Source organism: Rhopalosiphum padi, chromosome 1 (genome assembly GCF_020882245.1).
Source record: "Rhopalosiphum padi isolate XX-2018 chromosome 1, ASM2088224v1, whole genome shotgun sequence".
Taxonomy (NCBI): Eukaryota; Metazoa; Arthropoda; class Insecta; order Hemiptera; family Aphididae; genus Rhopalosiphum; species Rhopalosiphum padi.
In genome coordinates this window covers 16,738,043-16,761,510 of record NC_083597.1, presented here as the reverse complement: position 1 = coordinate 16,761,510, position 23,468 = coordinate 16,738,043, and the positions used below count along the sequence as shown (strand labels likewise).

Here is a 23,468-nt window from a genome sequence, read left to right as displayed (position 1 = left end):
AGATGCAACCTGCAACTGCGCAGTTGTGGATTTACACGACAGCAGTATACCTAACACACGGCATGAGTTATAAATAGTTACACAATGAAATAACATCTGTTAAATACATAATTCCATAACGTACCTATAAATTACAAGATTAACCGTGCAATGAATAATATTTTATGCGTCTATACATAATTTAGGTTTTAGTTTAATTAGTATAATATAGTTAGGTACGCTTCGGTACTGACCTGTGCAGGAACGGTAATTACACATCGAGTGTGCCGGCCGATCCCGGAGCCGGCCAAACACGTGGCGAACGGAAACATCGGGCCGGCTACAGTGGCGGCGGCTCCGGCGATAACGCCGACTGATACGGTCGGCTTGTGAACGCGGTGTGTGTTGGTTTGTAATAGTGTGCGTCGCGTGTATACGTTTGTTTGCGTACAAGTGATCGTACTTACCCGCGCGTGTGTAGATTTAAAACGCACCCCGACGGGGGTTTCTCGGTGACGGGAGGGCCGTGCGGTGGTAACCGATCGCATGCGCTTCTAAATAGGTCACTGAACACGACTTTTCACCGCATCTACACCACCGCCACTGCTGTACGTATACGCGTACATCTAACCTACTACTACAAATACAGCGTAACCATACGTTATATATAATATAGGTAGGCGGGTACTCGAAATAAGAACCGTTTTACTACGTGTACGTAATTTTATGTGTTTTAGGTACTGTATAGGTCGAACGCAATAACAAAACAGTAATTATGGAGTATAAATGAAACACTCGCAGAGAGTAGACAACGTATGCGTAAATAGTGCTATCATATCAGACATATTACAAACATTACCTAGTCACAGATCTATCTGTAAATTTTAAACGAAATCAAATGCCGATTGTTGCAATATTATAATATATATATATATTGATATCGGTGTTGGTGCCATATATGTTGTACATATATATATATATATAGTGTACACACACGCACGACACGGGTGACCCAGTTCATCGCCGCCATCGGGTCGCGGACCCCTTACGCCCCCAAGTCCGCGCGCTTTACGCGAAGTGAGGTTAATGCACTGTTGGCGTACCACCGTCGCCGCCGCATGCAGCCGCTCCGCCAACGCATTATCGATTCCACCGGAGCACATCCCCTCCATGCACACACCCCCGTCGCACGGGCACCCACCCACACTCTCGCCGCCACGTCCGGGTCACGTATACACGCCACTGGCAAGCGCGCCAGCGCCTTCCCGACCCTTTAAACTGGACCGCTCCTCGACTGCTCACCCCATCGCAAGACTCGACGAACACGCCACCGGAACCTACACGTGAACGACTCTCTCCGACCTCCTCGACGTCACGCAATGAGAACGGATCGTACGGGAAATTGATGTCAGACGACTGACGTAATTCAGAACGATACGACCGCCGCCGCCGCAACGATTGTTTGTAGGGTGTTCGGAAGAGCGCACCGGCGTCGTCGCGTAGTATGCGTGGGTGGTCGTCGCAGGCTGTCACGTGTTCTACGCGAAACCGGACACGTGAGTATGTGCAGGACAGCGCGCGCGCTCACGCCGGCCGGTGACGTCGAGAGGTATGCGTGTACCGCGTGCACTGTTCGCGACGGTTCGACAAAGGTATAGGAGGACAGTATATATTATAATACACATATTTCGATAGTTATAAATCAGGAGTATTAACTCACGAATGGATTACAATTAAAAATAAAATTTAAATAATATAGGTATTACGATAACGCAACCACGTACCTGACGAACGCACAAACCTCTGGTATAATACACCGGGTACAACCACTCGAAACTCAAAATATTATCGGTGTAGACATTTTACCGTTATCACTTATACAATGCCGTATTTGTCTTATCGTTTTAAGAACATCACGCAGATTATTGGGTCCATGATTGGTCTGACCACAACAAACACGCTCGAACGATTGTGGAGGTTAAAATATGATATCTTCTAGTGTGGCTCAAAATGACTATGCGCCAATCTCTGGTCGTAGGTTCAAATCCTATGCACGTCAATATGGACGAACTTTTTTTACATATGTTTCCCCGACCAGCAGAACTGAAAACATATATACAGCGACCGGGGCCAACTTTATTTGTAACGTATATAAGTACATACCAGTTATGTAAAATGTAATATGTATAGGTATAGGGTATAACGAGGTAATCTTGTATAAATGGGGTTGTATACGCACTTAAAAGTTGAAACGCTTAAAATTCATTATAATACATACCTATGTACCGCCATATAATGATAATTAGGTAATAACTAACCCTTTTATAGTCGTACTATAGGTACGGTGTAGATCAGACTTTTCAATAGGTATGTAAAAATTAATCGATCAGCCATCAAATGAATCACGTGGAACACTCTTATGGTTTATTGCCCGTAAACGTTAAACGAATAGAATAAAAATTAAACGTCGTCTCCAAACTTCAGCTATATTTTAAAGACGTCTAACATTTATAAATTACAACTCAAACGAACCGCGCAGATTGCACAAAACTTGGTCTCATTGTTTAAGAGCAAATTTAAAATACATCGTTTTTCTAAACAATAAACTACGGTTAAGAACGATATAAAAATACTGTTTTAAAAATTAAAAAGCATTAACCATGGGGCTATAAATAATATAGAATAGTAGAAAATATGAATTTTAAAGACATTTTTCCGATAAAATTATTGAATGAATATTTTAATTTAATGTATTCAAATTGGCCACTCTGGCATCGCAATTTTTTAATCAATATAACAGTTGTGTACGTATATTATACAGTATACCGAATAAACCTAGTAACTAAAATTTTTTTTATATCTTTTATATAGTAACAAACTACAATACAAATAAAATTGTATGATTAATTTAATTGGATAACATAATTATTGTTTGAAGATAAAAATCAACTTGAAATTTATTTTAACTTCAAAAACGATTATATTTTAAAAAATTATCTACAATTAAAATGCTTAAAATGTAGTGTTTTGTGTAGGTTTGTTTAATTACTATTCTACAATTATTGAACATACCTATATCTATATATATATATAAATGTTAATACGATTTAAAAACTAGAGACTAAATAATTTTTTATTTATTTCAAAATACCACTTTAACCATACTTAGTAAAATAGTATATAAATGAAAAAAATTTAAAAAGGTGATAATTGAACTTGGCATTCGTTTATTGATTTTTGGCTCACTGTCAATTTATGTTACTATACTGTCAATAAAATATTTTCTATATTATCTTTGTAATAAAGTATATTCAATTTTTTATGAACAGCTTAGATTTCAATCTCTAGTTTTCTAAGTTAGTGTGAAAGCAAAACATTTGATATTACATTAAAGTTATAGGTAACAGATGTCTAATCATAATCTAAAGATAACAAATATTTTTTAAAGATTATAAATAGTTTATTAGTATGATAGTAATTTCTTAAACAATGAATAATTAATTATAAGATACAGTACAAGAACTAGACATGATATAAAATATACGTATTAGTTTTAATGTGTGTGATAGTTTATGTTGTACGTTTAATTAAACTTCAAAATAAATGCATTGATTGTATTTAAAATACTCGAAATGAAATAAGCTAATGAATTTCATAAGTATTAAGCATTATGGATGTATTATATCATACTGTATGCCAAATTGCAAACTGTGTATACCTGGCTACTATATTTATCATATTCCAATAATTCTAAAATAGGAAAACATAAAAATAAAGTAGCAACTATTATTATATATTTGTAAGTTAAAACTATACATTATTGTATATCAAACGCATTAAATAATAAATTAATAGGAAAACGATATTTCAATAAACATTTTAAATTTTTATATGCATTAAACAATATTTTAATATCATTAATAAATACAAATATATTTTTTTAAATAAGGTCATCATAACATGAATAATATGATCAAAGACAAATTTAACTAATAGTCATAAACTGACGACTATAATAATAACTTATTATATAAGACTTCAAAAATATTTTGAACATTTTCTTTATTATAGGTATAGACAAAAAAGTGTCAATACTACAAAAATGAGACATTTTGGTACCTAAAAAATGAAAAAATACCTACATTAAAACTATAAATCAAAATATTTGAGCATCAGAAGGTTATAGATTAAAATGAATAAATCACATTTAATTACATTATCCATTAATAAAATTGACTGGTCACTTAAATACAACATTAGTTAATTATTACTTAAATTGAGTTGATGATTATTTATGTTATATTATAATTTGATTTTTGAACCACTTTTTGTACACAATAGTAGATACCTAAATATTATTGTATTTAATGATGATGACCTCAATTTGCATATAATAATAAATTACAACAAAGAATTGTTAAGTAACCCTACAAGTTAAAATACAACTAAATTGTGTTCTCCATTATTAATTCTCATTTCTAATAAAAATAATATATGTATATAATATTATATAGGTATGTGTAACAAGATATGTTTAAATAGACCTCTTGAACATCGGATAAACCTCGAGTGTTTTGAATGTTGTTTTTACTTAGGGTTGACTTATTTGTGCAGCTATTATTATCAATTCTAGTGAAAAGTAACCCCATAATAAAATGTCCTACATTTCCTAAACTCTCGATCTCCCTGTAATTTTCTCTTTAATTTAATTTACAAACAATGCTTCCTATTCTAAATTAATAACATTTCTATTATTTTCTTATTATTTTGTATCAAATATGCTACTTTACTTTTAGTTAAATTATGTATTAATGTTATTTTTATTATCACTGGCTATTAACATACTCGTAATAATTATTGGTGTGCTGTAATATATATTGTTTAAATTGAAGCATGGGGATATCCCGTGTGCGTCCGCAGTCTTCTCAGCAAATTATATTGAATAGCCCTAATGCATCTGCAGTCATATCAACAAATTATATTAAATATAACATATATAAATAAATAAATAATTTTTTTCTTCAAATTCAACAAGTTACTTTTTTGCGTAATAATTACGTTTCATAAAATTCCCGATACTGTTATAAAATATATTTTATATATTATAAATTTATAACCAGTAATAAATTGATCGATAAATAAGTTTTTAATTTTCAAGCATTTTAGCGTTTAGATAGTTTATATTGAAACCTTTTATTAAGCGCAATTGGTTCATGCCCATTCAAATCTACAACTATGTTAATTTATAGGTGCTTAATTTTTATTGCTATGATTGTGAAGCAATGGAAATGGTGGGGAAATTGCATTTCCTTTTAACTAGGATAATAATTGGGTACCTCTAAATAAACTGGGGCGCACTAGGGGCTATGTAAAAAATATGACATTTTTTCTTGGGACGCACTCGGGTGATACCTTATTTCGGACGCACTCGGAACATTAAAAAAAGGTAATTTTGGGACGCACTTGGGAAACTCACTGAAGCACTTAAAACAAATATTCTATAGTCCTGTTCAGTGTTTAATACTCGTATTGATTTCACTGAAATACACAACATATCGGTACACAACACGAATACATATTATGTCCGAATAATAATTATCCATTACTATTTTCGAGGTTATGCACAGTTCTTAAGTTTGGTATACAATGCACACTGTTACTCCAAGGCTGGGGATTGTTTATCCAATATTAATATAATATGAAACATTATTGAGTAATACAAAGACTATTATATGTACATAGTACATACTACATTAATAAAATGGGAGACGGTGTATACGAATAGGCCAACAAAAAAGGGAGACTTCTAAAGCGGAAATTAATACAGCACAAAAGACTGGAAATCTGAAACCAGTTTACAAGTTGCTTTTTATACGAATTTTTATATAAAATCATTGGATGTGTACGAATCAAAATTATGAAAAACTATATAAAAACCACCACTACCGTCTACCGCTAATGGCAACGATTTGTTCAGTATAAATGTATTAAACTTGTACAATATTAAGTAACTTCATGGTAGGTATTAAAATTCAACATGTTGGTATAATATTTTAAAATGAAACAAAATATTAAATAATAAAAATTATCAAGTATACTGTATAATCCATTATAAAAAAAGAATTTAAATTTTAAAAAAATATGGATTAATAAAAAATTTAATTAACAAAATAAAAAACTATAAATATATGATATTCTGAAGTTATCATTTAGTATAAAAATATGATTCTAACACAACTATTACTGCGGATAAAAATGTCGTAACATTGGTTTCCAGATAAAAGAAATAATATACAAAATAATTTTTATTTTATTCAATAAAACAGTATTAACAATCTGTATTCTCAGTTTAATTAACAGAATACACAATACACATGTACCACCCACCATCGTGATCATTTATAATTATATTATTTTAGTTTAGTAGATCTCTGCAATATATAGTACTTTATTTTTGGTTGAAGTGTAGAATAATAAGATTGTATAAATTGGACTTTTTGGTAGTTGGTTGGTTAACTGTAGTGATTTTAAAGTTAAGGAAGATTTTATAAAGTTAGATAAACAAAATGTATATTTATAATTATCATTCCTGTGTAAAGAAAAATCGATTAGAAATTTCATATTGGAAATACGGTGTTTTGGATAGCTTTACACAGCCCCAAATTTGGATCGTATATTTAAGTAAATCAGCTATTGTAAATTTTACTTTTTGATTTCAGTCAAACATAAATATAACTGAAAAATTTGTTTTCAATAGAAATTGAGATTGGGATTCCTTATAAATCCATAAATGAAGGACAGAATCTTTCTAATTTAAATGATACAAATATAGATAATAAATTTATAAAATTATTTAAAATGTATTTATTTGTTATTAAACATACTATATTATAGGTAATATTGAATTTAAAAGGTAATAATATCTCAACGTGCTGGTATGCATTATACATTTTAACCAACTACTAAACGACCACTTAATAAAGATTAATAAATCTAAAAAAATGAAATTTTGTACAAATGGAAATATATATTAATGAAATTTATTCGAATATAAAAATCAAAACGCTTGTAGAAAACCAACGCTTTTTCTTCAAAAATTTAAAAAACAATTCGTTAAAAGGAAACTTAGTGTTTAAACTTTAAATAATTAACTATTAGCCTTCTTCTTAAAAAGCATACATAATATTTATCTTAAAACCTTCCATGAGAAAGTTTTAAATAGCCATATAATATAAAAAGAATATCTTTTTTAAACCTTTAAAAATGTATTAGCAAAAATTATGTAGGTACTTGTAAGTTGATACATAAAGCCTAAATTTTTCAAAATAGGAACGTCATATTTTACATATACTATTATCAACATACAATGTATAAAAATTGAGTTTAAGAAAATATATTAAAACGTAATGCAATAAAAAAACTTTTTAAAATATCGATTAAAACATAAAAAAATGTTTAATATATAGTAAAAATATCTTTTTACAAGATTCTAGAGTTAATCTGGATTAAAACACAATAAACTTAATGTAAAAATATTTACTAATATATTAATAACTCAGAATATATAGACACAATATTAGGTAGTAAAACTAATCACATAGGTATATACTGATATACATCAAACATAGCATACAAACCTAAACAAATATTAAACACTTTTGAATTTGTAAATTTGCAATCATACGCATTAAATATATGATAAGTATTAAAGTTATACAACATGATAAAATTATAGTTACCCAAACGAAATAATCACCAATCCGATTCAAAGCTATGTTTGATTTCACTTATACATTTATATAAATACATTTGTAAGAGAGGTGGAAATTTGATGTCATTATGACATTTAATGTGTTTCTTCGATGCTTTAACAACAAAACTCACAAAAAAGAAAAATAAACTTTTACAATCATATAACTAGTACATATATAAAAATATGAAATAAATAATTGTCTACGTATAGACAAATATCGCATTGAATTCATTTAAATTTTAAATACACTAAACTTCAGAAATCTTTTTGTTATTTAATATTACTTTATACAAAGGTAATAAAGACACTGTGTACATTTTTTAGGAATATAATTTGCTCAAGCATAATGAGAATTAAAAATTTAAATAACTATAAAACATATATATATATGTGTGTGTATAGAGGGAAGTTTTTCAAAAATACATTATAGAAAACAAATATTTAATTATTATAATTTTTTTTTTTTTTTGTATACTCTGTTCCTCGAAATTAGATAAAGACAAATATATTTTAGTACATTTAAATGTTATGTATCCCTACTTAAATTAATGATACCTTTCCAAAGGGTTAAATATAGATCAAAACCAATGTATTTCGAAGGATGTAAATCTATCAAACATTCACAAACACGTGTACATATTGCACTAAATAATCCATATATGTGTAAAATTTATATAATTATGATAATAATAATCGTTTATGGCTGACTAAATAGCTTCCTGTGTGGGATTTGCCATATTTGAATATAATATATAACTATCAATATAGTATCAACAGATAAACATGTTTTGGTCAATCAACACAATATTTACTTTAATACCTTATATGTAATTTACTTACTGTATGTATTATATAAATATATTGTATATACATGTATTTTTATACAAACTATTTTACTATAGTTATTAGTATTTAAAAAATATACCTCTACCTATCACAAATTTCAGTCGAATATTAGTATAATTGTATAGCATTGTCAAATCGATAAATAAACTGAACATTTCTTATGTTTATTTAAGAGAATTGCAAAACAAATAGGCGAAACACAGCAACAAATCCATACAAATATGAAAATAATACGAAATTACCAAAGTAATACCAAAATATCGGTTTCTTATTACACTCTATACAACTCATTTGTGCTAAATTAACTGAACTTCAAATAAAAACTTTCTTAGATAAAATGCATGCATTGTAGTAGTTATAAACCTTATTTTTAGGTACACATAAATATATTACACAACAAAGTACTTTAATACAGTTTAATTAAATATTTTTTTTCTTAATGCACTTTTAAATCCAAACAAACTTCAACAATATCATTGTATAAAAAAGTTATATGATAAATATATATTATTAAATTTATAACATATTAGTTAAATATAATCAAAAAGACAGCTTAATATATAAACTAAGGATAATAATAGATGTATTAGGTAGGTATATTCGTGTTGAATGAAAATTAAAAAAAATAATAACATAAAAATAGATCTCTGGGTGGACTCTTAGTCTTAAGAGCAATTATAGTTATATCAACCGAGTCATTACAATATTTACTTTTTGGACTGTAGTTGAATAGTTAACAAATAAGCTTTATTAAAGATAGTTCTAAGTCATTCAAACACATTATTTCCTAAAAAAAAAAAAACTAACAAATAATAAGTGCGAATGTCAGTAGTTTTAGTAAGTTAGAATAACAGTTACTATGTTACTATGAAGAAAAACAAAGAAAACCCATACTGAAAAAAACATTAAGATAAGTAAAATAATCAAAAATTAAAGGTAACAACAATATTAAACTAATATTGAGTAAAAACAAACAAAAATGTAATAAAACTAAATTTTAAAAAAAGTATTGTACATGAAAACAATGTGTGCACATAATGTATTGCTATAAATAAATAAAATTATGTTATTTTTAAGTTTTAGGAGAAATTAAATTACGTAGTGATATCGATTTTTTTAATGGAGAATATTAAAGAATGATTTTTTTTATTAAGTAGATAAGCATAATTTATCAATATGTTATATATTTTATGGGTATCAAAAATGAAAAAAAATATTTTTACGTAAGTAAAAAAAAACTATAAAAGTTCCAGCAAAAGTCAATACAAGCTCAGACTATAATATAAAGCTGTTATTACGTCTGTTGACATGACAAAAAAAAATAAGCATAAAAATATTGAAAATATTAATTCTAGCAGGTATATGACTTTAATGTATAAATATCAATTTCACAGTAATTAATTGATTTATTTATATATTAGTGACTTATTATACAAAAAAAAATATATAAGGCCATAAGGGTATACACTATACAGTGTAATCACGATTTCAGGTAACACTAAATATTTTGGACAGATGACTTTATATTGATATGATTTTTTAGAGAACTAGGAAACAAGTACCCTGAAAATGCACATTTAGTAAAATTGTTAAAACCTTAGGCATGCGCATGTGCAATACAACATGTTTTTTAAATTCAATTTTACCTATAACACTTGGTCCTAAATTCAAAATTTTCATCGCTCAAATAAAAATAAAAAGAGAAGTTTTTCAAAATATTTAATTTACCTATATCATCTAATTCTTTCGCTTTTATCATTCAATTTTATTATATTTAAATGCAAAACCCTTCACTTTATTTATTTATTTTTAAAGTATTATAAAATAAATATAACTCAGTTCATCTCGATATCCACCGTTCTCCACGACTCCGCTCTCAAGAACAGCAAACATCAACGAGTCAATAACACAAGAGACGAGTATCAAAACCATCACATATGACTAACAAGACGTATACGTGCAGTAATAAAGTACGTCATTCAAGATATTATAAATAAATCATAGTATTATATGTACAGTGTATAGCCAACGATAACTGAACAACTATTTTACAAAACGTTTTCAGTCATCAGCAGCGTTAACGACCGCATACATAAGAAAAGACTTAAGAATAAAACGAATATGACAATTATGAGTATAAAGCTGTATATACATATATACTTGTTATTGATATATATACGTTATGTAATTTTGTACTAGTTTGGTAAAACCTACTATACAATAACAATCAAGAAACTAAAACTCAATGACGGTGGTGGCAGTATAGAAGTGTGTTCAAAGTTCACTGTTGATAGAATTCGCAAAAACTTTAATTGTTGGTTGGGGCAATGCGCGATGACAACGAAAAAAGGCAAATTTGGTGGCCGCTGTAAACGAGTAAAAATCGACAGAGAATGAGAATAGGATATACATATGGCTTTTCAGTTTGACAAGAGCTATGTACTTCGCGGACGTCTGATATGCACACAAACGTAGAAAGAGATAACAACAACGGAGGCTGTGGTGGCGGTAGCAGCCTTATTCATGATGATTTGGTGCGCAGCCTTTATCGATCAGCCGGGACACGACACCACCGCCGTCGCTAAAGACCCGACCTGCCCTCCGCTCCACCCACAAACGCCTTTGATGGTCCGCAACTTGTATACAAGGATGAATGTCCTCGCCTCGCCTATAGAACCCTGCACCGCTAGGTCCTGTCCCATCATATTCCTACGCCGCGCAGCACGTTCTCCGATCGCTATTTTTTTTCACGATAAGTATTAGGTATTAGGTACATAATTCCGTAAATTTCGTCAACACAATATATTTTGTAATTTACGCACACAGTGTTACCATTTGAATGAATCAATTATCGCATATGTATAAGTCACTGACATGTCAAACACACACTATACGTCAATGTATGTTATTAGATCGAAGTTCAGTTGTCAAGATCTCAAGAATAATAACGAATTCATTGATAACCATTGTTATTATCCGACACAACACTTCAATACATGTGTATAATAATAGACTAGCAAATATTTCTTCTTCGTGATATCATTATATGTACCTATGATGCATAATATATATCGTATGAATATATTAAATACATAGCTAGTATATTATTATATTATACTTATAATAATTTTGCATTTAAAAGTTAACTTCTTAAAGTTACTAATTCAATAAAATTTGAATTTAACATTACAGTTATATTATATTATTGATTACTTATAAAGTTATGTATTTGTACTACAGGATTGATTTAACATATTTCAATATATACTAAGTGGAGAAACGTACAAACGATCGCAGTTTATATTAATTTACGAAAACATATATTTACTAAGTATAGTTAACAAAGTATGAACTTAAATAGAGTTATTTAGTTTGACATTTTAAACGGAAAGTTTGTGGTTGGTTTTAGAGCAAATCTGAACGATATATGCTTTTTAAGAGAAATGCATTAAAGGATACCTATTCCAAAAGTTCTTCAAAACTAGTAAATGCAAAATTCGTTAAGTACCTATATCCAACTTACTTATATTTAGTTAACAAGAAATGTATTTATTTGTAGGTAATTTGCATAGAAAAAAAACACAAATCTATAAGACGATTCATTTAAGAGAAAAAAAAATATATTTAGATAACACATCATTCATATCTAATTTAATAAAATTTATAACAAAATAAATATAATCCATGATATAAAAACATGTTATAGAAAAACATTTAGTTTTAGCTATTAATTACATTGATAAAAAGGTAGTACTTATAATGAATAAAATGTAAAATATTTAATTTAAATTTAGTTTAAGCCCAATTGAAAATCAAAAGTTAGCAACTCATTACAAAACCTTAGAAAATTCAAATTCAGAAGCCAATTATTAATAATATATAAATAAATAATACCACAACTATAAAGTGATGATTAAAAGAAATTTTTTTCTGTATAAGATACCTACCCAGCTTAACTAAAACAAAAAAATTAATTAATTAAATTATTAACTACCTAATTTACTACAATTTACTTCCCTTAAGCGAATTATAATAATATTTATGCATTTAAATACAATATATTAGCTACATAATAAGTTATTATTATTTTATAACAAATTCTTACAAAAAGAACCCACAATATTAACAAGAAAGCTGAATATACAATATTTAATTAATCAATTCTTTAATGTTTCGTATTGATTATTTCAAATTAAAAAGTTTAAATATCAATACGTACTTTCGTATAATACACTTATTAAATAAAATACCAACATTGGTAAAAATCTAAGCAAACTGAACTTTTAAAAGATTTTACATATTATAATTTAGTATATTATTTAGAAAACCGTTTAAATGTAGCTAATATTAGTCTTAAAAAAATGTCCATTATCCAATGTTCTATACAATGAACCATAAAATTAATAATTTTACAACCACGATAATAAGGGTTTACTAGCTACTTAAGTACATCAATATCATTTTCCAATTCATATCAATTCTCAGAAACTTTATAGCATTTTAAAACGGCTATGACACGATTGAACATAAAATACCTTTTTTACGACATGATTGAGCAAATTTATCGACTTATCAAAGGATATACTAATACAAAAGAAAAACTACACAATTGAGCATAAAAAACTGCGATGTTTCTATTTGAAATTTTGAGCTATATTATACAACAAATATTAATTTAAATAATTACGGTAATAAAAGTATATAGTATGAATTATTAGGATTTTATGATCGTATGCAACGTGGGTATTGTTGATATGTTAATTTACCTGTTTCATAATAATAATAAAATATTCAGGCTCACTAGTTACTGTCTATCGATAAATTAAAATTACGGAAATAATAATAATAAATTAAACCTATATACCTTGTTATCTATTTCTAATTTAACTTAAATAAAAATAATAGATAAACATTATTTTTACAATTTTAATATTGGTCGAAAACAAATAAGTTTAATTTTATTTTATAAACAAGATTATGTATTTTAATTAATATTATTAATATGTAATAACATTTTCGATAAGACTGTAAAGGCTCAGCCATGGCTCTTAGTTCTTTTAAGTTTAGTATCATAAAAACTGGTCTAATAATACGTCTTGAAAATAATTAATTACAAAAATTTCGGCAACGTGAATGTGGCAATGTAACATAAAATAGTCTATACTCAATCATGTTTTACCGTTCAAAACATTAGTTGAATACCTACACAATTTATTGTTTGATATAAATATATATTTATTGATAGGTGTACCAAACACTAACATTATATTTTTACCGTTACTTTGTCGTTTGATGCAAAATAATAGATGAGTTTCGGGTATAAATATTACGTAATTAAAGATTTATTTTAATTTAATATAAATAAATTTAAATGAAATCTATTCTGAAGTACAACATTAGAATACTAAATAAATATTATTGTTGGTAATATTACCTAATATTTTCATGATGCCGAACACAGAAAAAGCGTCTTGAACATAAATTATAACGTCCAATCTTCACTAAACATAACATTCTATTCAGCATTTTATGAAACATAGAACTTTTTCAATACCTAAAAATAATGTATGTTTTGCTTAGAAAAGAATAGAGTAACAATTAGCTTTAATTATTATTAAATATTGGACCTATATACCTATACCCATTCAAAGGTTTTCATCGTTGAATGAAGTATAGGTAAAGCATGACTAAACACTGACAAGTGCTGTTCTTCTAAAATTAATTAGAGAAGCCAAAACGTCACATTCTAACACTAATTAATAAACCATTGTGGTGCAAAGCGTACTTTGTAAAAGAACCATATAAATTATAAATGGCTACATTTAGTTTTCTTAATATATCGAAATATTTTTTACTTTGATCAATTTTATAGCATGTGTCATTTTTTTTTTTGCAATATACGTTTACGTTATGCAGGCATATACCTACTTAGAACTTTAAATAAGTAAGTTTAAAAATAAGTTACGACTCGCAAAATTTCACTGAGAAATCTGCCCAAATTAATTAAAGTTTGATTTTTAGTTGAGTTAATCTCAAATTTTGATCGATGAATCCAAGAACTTTTTTAATAATGTGTGAGGGTACATTTACTAGTAGAACATATACTCCAATATTTAACTTCTGTGATTTTTGGTAAAAATACAATTATAACTAGGTAGTTGAAACTTTAGGAGGTCAAAAATGCAAATAATGTAAAAAGATTTATGGCATAAGTATATAGATACAATATCTAGATATTATTTTTATGTGACCTTATCGCTTGCATAAAGTAAAATTCATATTATGTAAAATTTTAATTCCCTAAGACTAATATTTTTAAATTAAAATGAAATAATGAACATATATTATTATTCTTCACTTAAATAAGTAAATTCATCCAAATTTTAACTTCAAATGTCTATAAAAAGAACTGTCTTCATTTATTTTTTAAATTTTTTTATTACAATATAAACTATTTAGATATAAAAGATCTTTTATTTAGTTTTTATTTCAAAAATCTGAAAATTGAAGATTTTATTAAAAATTCTTGTTTTTCTTTGATTTTTTTTTTTTTGTTTTTCTCAGTTATTAAGAAAATTAATGGAAAAATTTTACTTTTGATCCTCCCATTCCTCGCTAGGTACAACTAGATTTAATTTTCTACCAGGAACCACCTCCAAAAATGAAAATCGAAGCATTTTTACTGCTTTAATTTAATTTTTACTACCTATAAAAAAAAATTGATACAAGGTTTCTTGTAAGTTATGATTACAGCAAAAAATGTTGAAAATACATAACCACAATTTATTTCTATAGGCCTTCAAATTTAAAATGTTTATGAAATACTAAGTCACTAATATTTGAAAATTATAATATAGTTAAAAATTGATATTGATTGTTCAATTTTTTATATAAGGTTTGAAAACTAAAAACTTAGTTCCTTATAAGAAGTTCTTGCAAAAACTTAAAAATCAAAAAATATATATATATAAGTTTAATAGATATTTGCAGTTAAAATGATGACAAAATAGGATATTTATTTATTTATACAAAAAACAACGATTTTAGTTATTTTATTGTAATTCAAAAATATTCATGTAAACTAGCGGTTCCCAACCAATTTATACCGCGACCCACTTGTGGACCAAGGGCAACTTGGTACTGGGCCGAAGAAGCTGGTCTATGGTTTAAGCCAAAGATTTGAAAATTTGAATTAACTGTTTTTTTACCTGTTTATTAAGTTAGTGGTCTTCGAAATATTTTCTACAAAATTAGTGGTCCGCACAACGAAGTAGGTTGAAAACTGCTGATTTAAACTATAAACTCATTTATTATTATAATGTATTATTATACCCAATGAAATTTTAAGCTATTGGCTATTTACAAACCTATTCACTGCGTTCTACGACACCTATGTTAATATTAACTCAAAATTTTATAACAATAATATATTATATGATATAAATTTATATTGTTATGATAATTTAAAATGTACAATAAGTACCTGTAAATTCGATGTTTTTAGTAAAAAATAATTCAACCAACCACTTTACTAATAGTAGAATAAACTACAAAAATGGCAATATAAATATATAATAAAATATGCATAGTAATATAATATGACAATAATATAATAGGATGACATGACCGTCTCCACACATAATTTTTTTTCGAAAACAAAATGAAATGCTTTATCACTGAATTAAAATTTAATACATCCATTACAGTGACCCACTCAATGATAAGGTAGGTACACTCATATCTACTAGCAGAGCGGTGTTTTACTTACCCGCTCTTTTTATTAAAACTTGACTTGACTTACTTATAATTAAAAGAAATATTATATTAGTGCTTATGTAGATATATTTTAATAACAACCAAAGCTTGATGTACTGCAGTTAGGAATTTCCAATCATACAAATTATATTTTGTACCTAATTAATTTATAAGATCATAATATTCATTACATTCATTATATGATTATGCTATAATTTAAAACTATTTAGTATATACTATAGATCTTTACTATAAGTATTAAACAAATTATAATAATACATATGAATAAATGATAATATATTAATATATATGAAACGATTAAACAACTATTTAATAATATTATTTTACTTATACGTTACTTATAAGTAAATCAACTTATAGCTTATAAATAAATCATGAACATTTTTACGGAAGATGTTTATGGACGAACAAATGTCTATAGTAAAAAAACAATATCGACATTTTGACGTGAATATATTCATTTTTTAAAAACTCATTACCCTACCCAGTAACCTATACAATTTTTCTTAAAAATAAACATTATTATGTACCTTTCTGGAATATTTTCTTTACCTCAACGTTATATTAAATAATTTATTTTACAATAAACATTCTCTAAGTATAGTACAAAGAAAAAACCTTTCTTTAGTTATTTTTACAAAAAAAATATGAAGGACAAGGGTAGCGCATACAGTTTTAAAATAATATTAGCATAATAATTTTAAATAAAAACGGTCGTCATTTTTGGTATAATTAACTTAACAAATTTTATGAACCAATAAATCGAGATTTATTTTTAAATTCAAACTAAAATCTTAACAGTTAACTGAATTAAAAATGTTTTTATTTACAGATCAAAAAGTAAGTATGGCTAAAAGTTACTAAAACAAATAAAAACGATTACTTTTAAAACTATTAATTAAATTTTTATAAGTAATGGATTACAATTAAAAAAGTTTAAGTGCATACATTATTATAGTTAATTTTTTTCTTAAACGCGTGTGCATGTGTACATTTTAAAACTGAAGAGTAAATGGCAGCAATAGCAATTAGTTTTAAATTTTCGTTTTACATTGAACATGACAAAACCATGCGAAATATTAACATCCCAGTTGAAAAGGTTTAATTGAATATAATATATACAACAAACTAAATGAAAATATTAAACAATCATTCGATATATGTACATAAAAGGTTCTTTATATGATTTCTTACGGATCCTCAACGATATAGTTTTGAACGTAATAAGCACGTCTTATTGACATGTTTCAAGAGAGACAAACAAAAACAAAACAAATCTACTATTATATAGTTATAGCATTTGATCATGATAAGCCAACTAGTAAGAACTGTATGTGAATTTTTTTATTTAATGAAATCAAATATACATTTCCTCATTTCTCAGTTTTTATTATAAATAGTAACATTTACGGTTCCGAATATAATCATCTATCATCTATCTATTATCTATATACTATATATATGTGTATAAAATAAAATTAGGAAATTATTAATGAAAGTTACAACAAAAAAATACAGTGTAATAAAATTTAATATTTTACATAATACAATTACGATTACAATAGTTTATTTATTCCTAAACAATGCATTGGCATGATTGTTTAACGCAGAAATAATATAACAAATAAGAACTATATCAATTTTTTAGAATAACTTATTACAATATCTACAAATAGTATTTTCAAACCAATACTAAATATATAAATATTTGTAATTTGTTATTTTAAACATTAATAAAACCTTATTGGACCATAACTCTATGAATAAATATGTAAATAAAAACTCATCGTTAAAAGAAATACAAACAAATAAAATACATATTTTAATATAACTTAATACCAATAATACCTCACCCACGTATAATTATATCATAAATAATATAAGTATTAATTAAATACACTTATGAGTTAAAAAATGTAATACAACTTTTCACTTATAATAATAATATTTAAATATTACAACTAACAGTCTGTTGTTTGCATTTAATAATATGATTAGATTTTAATGTTATAAAAATATATAAATGTTATTTTTGTTTTCAGAAACAAATATATATTTGTTAAATACAAATATGTATTTACAAATATAAATTTAACTATACATTTTGCTTGAGTGTCATTCATAAAACCTAACAATAAATTACTAATGTACGAACACAAATTGTATAATTTATGAAATAAAAATCGAGGACGTCATACCCGCAAGTATTAGAGTGAAATGACCTATTATCAAACTTAGAGATAAGAATATTATCTTTCGTAGGTTTTTTCAGTACATACAAAATTGGAACTGCTGAACGTACCTATATTTTGGTATGTTAGCGTTAGTAAGACGGAGAAAACATATGCGGGTACGACGCCCTCTTAATACCATGATATTGTGCAAATTGAAATATAATAATATTAAATACCTATAGAGTATAGGCAATGGATTATACGTATAAACATCTTGTTTTGACTTCAAATGTATTCCATTCTTATTATAGCATTAAATAGAAAAATATTTTATAAAGGGTAATTATTTTTTTTATATTATTTTCAGTCGTAATAAAATAAAATGTTTATTAAATATTTTTAAGTTTTTACTTTTTTGAATGATAAAATACATTTTTAATTTCACACTCTGAAGCAAAATATTTTTCAGAGTATTTCGATACATAAAAATCGAAATTAGGACAAGAAGTTAATGAATTCTAAGCAGATATTAAAAGTTTAAGCGAACGAGTAAGGCAATACATGGATACTTCGCAAAATGGTAGTATACTACTCATATTACCCAAACATTAAATACTTTTAAATTGTAATTCATTAATTAATTGTTCTAATTTTGATTGGTATGTATCGAAATTATTCGAAAAATAGTCTGCTTCAGAATATGAAATTAAAATGTTTGTTGCCACTCAAAAAAGTAAAACACTTAAAAAAATATAATGTCATGTTAATTTATTTAGACTCGAAATTATGTAAGAAAAATATTTTCAAAAACATTAAAAGTTTTTGAAATAACGAGTGTTCTTCGATAAAAAGAATCACCCTGTAAAGATAGATTTATAATCTGTTAATGGGTATGTTTAAAACAGCATAACTGCATAACATCTTTATAAAAAAAACCCTCAACATTTTAATTTTGAAGAACCCGATAAGAATGATATTCACTATAAATACTCGAACATAATATCATTATAATACCTACGACCTACCTTAACAATTTTAATTAATATAGCAGATAGGTAAATAGTGATTGAATATTTAACAGTATCGCAAGACAATAAAGTAATAATGAATACTATATAATATAATATAATAATTGTATAAACCAACAATAAATTATTTTATGGCGTTCAATGTATGTCCAGTCAATCACATCCAACTATTTAGAAATGTCATTGTCACTAAAAGTAGAGAGATAAGCTGTCAATTATATATTAACTATCAATTATGACATCAATACTTTCATATTAAAAATAATTATAAAATATACATCTCACTCATTAGCTAACATTAATATTTTATTTTAATTATATTTGAAAAAAATGTTCGTATATTAAAGGAAATAATGTAAATAAAAAAATATATTAACTTTATGATTAAATATTTATAAATATTATGGAACAGGAACTTTTATACAATTTGACACTCTTGATCTAAAATACATATATAATAGTTACGAGTTATACGACGGCGTTAACCTATAAATTATAGCCAGGTTCATCCAAAATAACAGGCTTAAATACATGTATAAATAAAATAAACCTTATAGTAATGTATGCATACAAATTTATCTCTCACGCAAAACTAACGAGGTACCGCAAATTATTTAGGAAGCGAAAATAAGTTGAACCTTATGTAGTGCTATTATACTATACTGTCTATACTCTGTAAACAAATAACTGCATAATGGCATGATACTATAAACCTATAACTTACCTTAAAGGCACAACAAATAAATACAATTATTTCCAAAATTAAATTAAAGAAAATAAAAATCTCGTTATATTATTATGAAATAAATATTATTGTTATTATGTTGTGATTTCATAGTTGCCTGTTATACTTATACAAGTATTATTAGGTATTTTGAAAGTTTATCACAAAACACTAAATTCATTTAAATTTTATGAAAAATGTAAAATTATAACAACGAAATATAAAATAAAATCCAAACAGTACGAGTATGATAGGTATAGTTGAAACCAGCACACCAAATAATATTGAATCTACAATGCAAAAAAAAAAAATAAACGAGGAATGATGAAAAAGGTGAAAGACATTTCGCATTCCATTTCCACTTTCTGAATTCTGACATACAACATTTTGCATCTTATTAGAAATATAAATATTGCTTTTCTCTCTCTTTATGTAATATGAATCTACATATTTTTCACCAAGATCATTTTTATATACTTTGTTCTACATTTCATTTTTTATATTTTTGCAACAAACCAACGTTTAAAACCACGACTAAAATAAAAACTGTTGACACAGAATTGGAATACCTTTTATTGACTTCGAAATGTTATTAAATTTATCAAATTGTTAACGTATTATTTTAAAATATATTTTATAAGTTCAACTTTTATTTGTAAATTAATAAAACTGAAATTCATCAACTTTGAGAGAGATCTCTGGTAAAATATTTATCTTGCTTGTGCTTTGTGAGGTTAAGGTTAAAGATTTCCAGGTACTTTTTAAATCACAAGGAAAATAAAAATAAAAAATTATTTAAAAATAAAAAAGGGATTATTAAGCAAAATGGTTTTCGACTAAATCGATTTTATTTTGTTGTTTTCTCTCAGAAATAAACGTATAATGAAATTTTCAATAAATATTCATATTTGTAATTTTTAGACTTACCACATGATAATAAAACTGATAATATATATATCTAAGGTTAAAAAACCCAACACACGGTTCTCCATAACTTTTTCTTAAAATAATAGTAAAAAAAAACTCCAGCGTCAATATAAAAAAAATTTTATGAGCGTATGAAATTTATTTTTTACGAAATCGAATGAAATAACGATTTATTACAATTTAAATATAGGTAATAATATAATATATCCTACTAATTATCCTATACTTACAAATCATCTCCGTTCAGAATCGTTTTTCGTATACAATGATACCTGTCATTGCATTCAAATTTAACACATCCATTATAGTGACTTACTCATCTCCATGACTACTATTAATAGAGCAGAGCAATATCCACTTGCCCACCTTTTTTTAATATTTTAATTTTCAAAAAAACTTTTCTTGGAAAATTTGACGTTTTTCCAAATCGGAAAAATATTATATTTATTTTTTAATAAATTCTTATTTCTTGATAAGATGTAGTTTATCATTTGATATCTATAACTAGAAGATATTTCTTATTAAGCCATTTGCCACTTATTTATAATATATAGCATAAATATGCAGATTCTATGTTTCCATTTAGATAAATTATACAAATATAAAGATACAATATACACAAACACAAAACCTTGATGTGTTGGGAAGTCATCATCAATTAATTTTAAATTAAGTGTATTATTCTTTGAAATATTACACAATACCATACCTAATATTAACAAAATAATAAGAGAGTTGCCTTAATACATCTGTTGATGAGAAAGGTCAAGCAGCTTAATGAATTTTTTATTATCATAATAGCAGATTACATTTAGTAAGTATAGGTACCTAACTTTATAACTAAGATCCAAACTATTGATATTTTATACTTAATTGGTTACCTATAAAAAAGCAACTATTTTATAAATATAAAAAGATTTAGTATGGAAAAGAATATGTAAACATATAAAATATTAATAATGTAATAGTTTACTTTATATTTAAATAAAATTTCTTATCTGTAAATAAATTATCACTTTAAATCAATACATGACCTATTGACTTAAATTACTTCCCAGATAAGTGAAATTATACTTTAAAAAAATCTGTTGCAAATAAAAAAATGTAAATACAATTGTATTACAAGATTAAATATCCATTAAAATATATAGTAAATTATATTAAATAAGTTTCCCCGAAGAATCTTTAAGATTAGAAAAATAGTGAATATTGCTTCAAATAATAATTTTACTAAAAGGTATAATCAATTATACTATATCATATTTTTAAATATTATAAGGACATATATTAGGGATACTGTTATAAATATATAACTAGTTTTAAGTAGCTCACTGCTAACCATAATAACTTAATAGTTTTTACATTTTCTTAACAACTCAAATATTATAGTTATATTAGTTACTACATATTAGCTGGGAAAAAATTTAAACCAGTTCATGATAGGTTAGACATAGTCATATGACAATAACTATCAACCTCAATAAATGTATTACAGACAGCTAGGTAGGTAAGAATTATAGTTAAAAAATATAATAGGTTTGTAAACATTATATAAATATACAAAACTAATCTATACATTGCAACCATAATTATATAATGTCCTTACCTCATATAAGTCATGTACAATAGCTGAAACACATATTGCTCCTCTTCTGCGTAATGCATATTGAGGTACTGTTATGTCTAACGGCAATTTGGGTACCATTCTAATAAAACGCATTGGTCCTATACAATAAAAAAAAGTGAAAAAGTTAATAGTTTGTTTGTTTGATTTATTTATAAACTAATAACTATGAAATTTAATTTTGTATGTGAGGCAGTAATTGAAAGAAAACATGAATCAAATTACTATTTACAACAAAACAACATACCTTATACTATATTATATTATACTCTACTCATGAATCTGATCCAATGTTGACTTTTGAAGTTCTATGATTCTCACCACATTCATAAAATCAATTTACTATGGTTTTTATTCAAAATAATAGACTATTTTTTTATTTTTCTACCAACGTTTTCGAACTTTGTATGGATTTTCAAATATTTCTAGCGGGAAATTAAGACTTAAGAGATTGAAACCAAACAAAAACAGAGACAAAATTACCCGGAAATAGAAGGTTTACGAACGTAGAACGTAGTAAGCTAATAAATAATAATAACGTTAGTCGTTAGCAACAATTCTCATTGCTCTATAGTAAGTAGATAGGTACCAAGCACAACATTTTAAATAATATTATTATTTAGAATAATATTATCGC

The 23,468-nt window shown here is 26.2% G+C and overlaps 1 protein-coding gene across 3 annotated transcripts in view; it reads right to left on the bottom strand.

The window, feature by feature from the left end:
* The window catches only part of LOC132929703 (high affinity cAMP-specific 3',5'-cyclic phosphodiesterase 7A-like), a 110,640-nt gene extending 87,217 nt beyond the window's left edge, over positions 1–23,423 (bottom strand). The window contains exons 1-2 of one of the 3 annotated variants that reach the window (XM_060995255.1): positions 23,079–23,423; positions 22,814–22,932 (exon numbers count right to left, since the gene is read on the bottom strand). In XM_060995255.1, the coding sequence (XP_060851238.1) occupies positions 22,814–22,927 (114 nt within the window). In that variant the 5' untranslated portion in view covers positions 22,928–22,932; positions 23,079–23,423. Of the gene's footprint in view, positions 1–233; positions 409–22,813; positions 22,933–23,078 lie in introns of those variants that run through there. The other 2 variants (XM_060995239.1, XM_060995231.1) reach the window with 2 other exon arrangements.
* Positions 23,424–23,468: the final 45 nt, after the last annotated feature.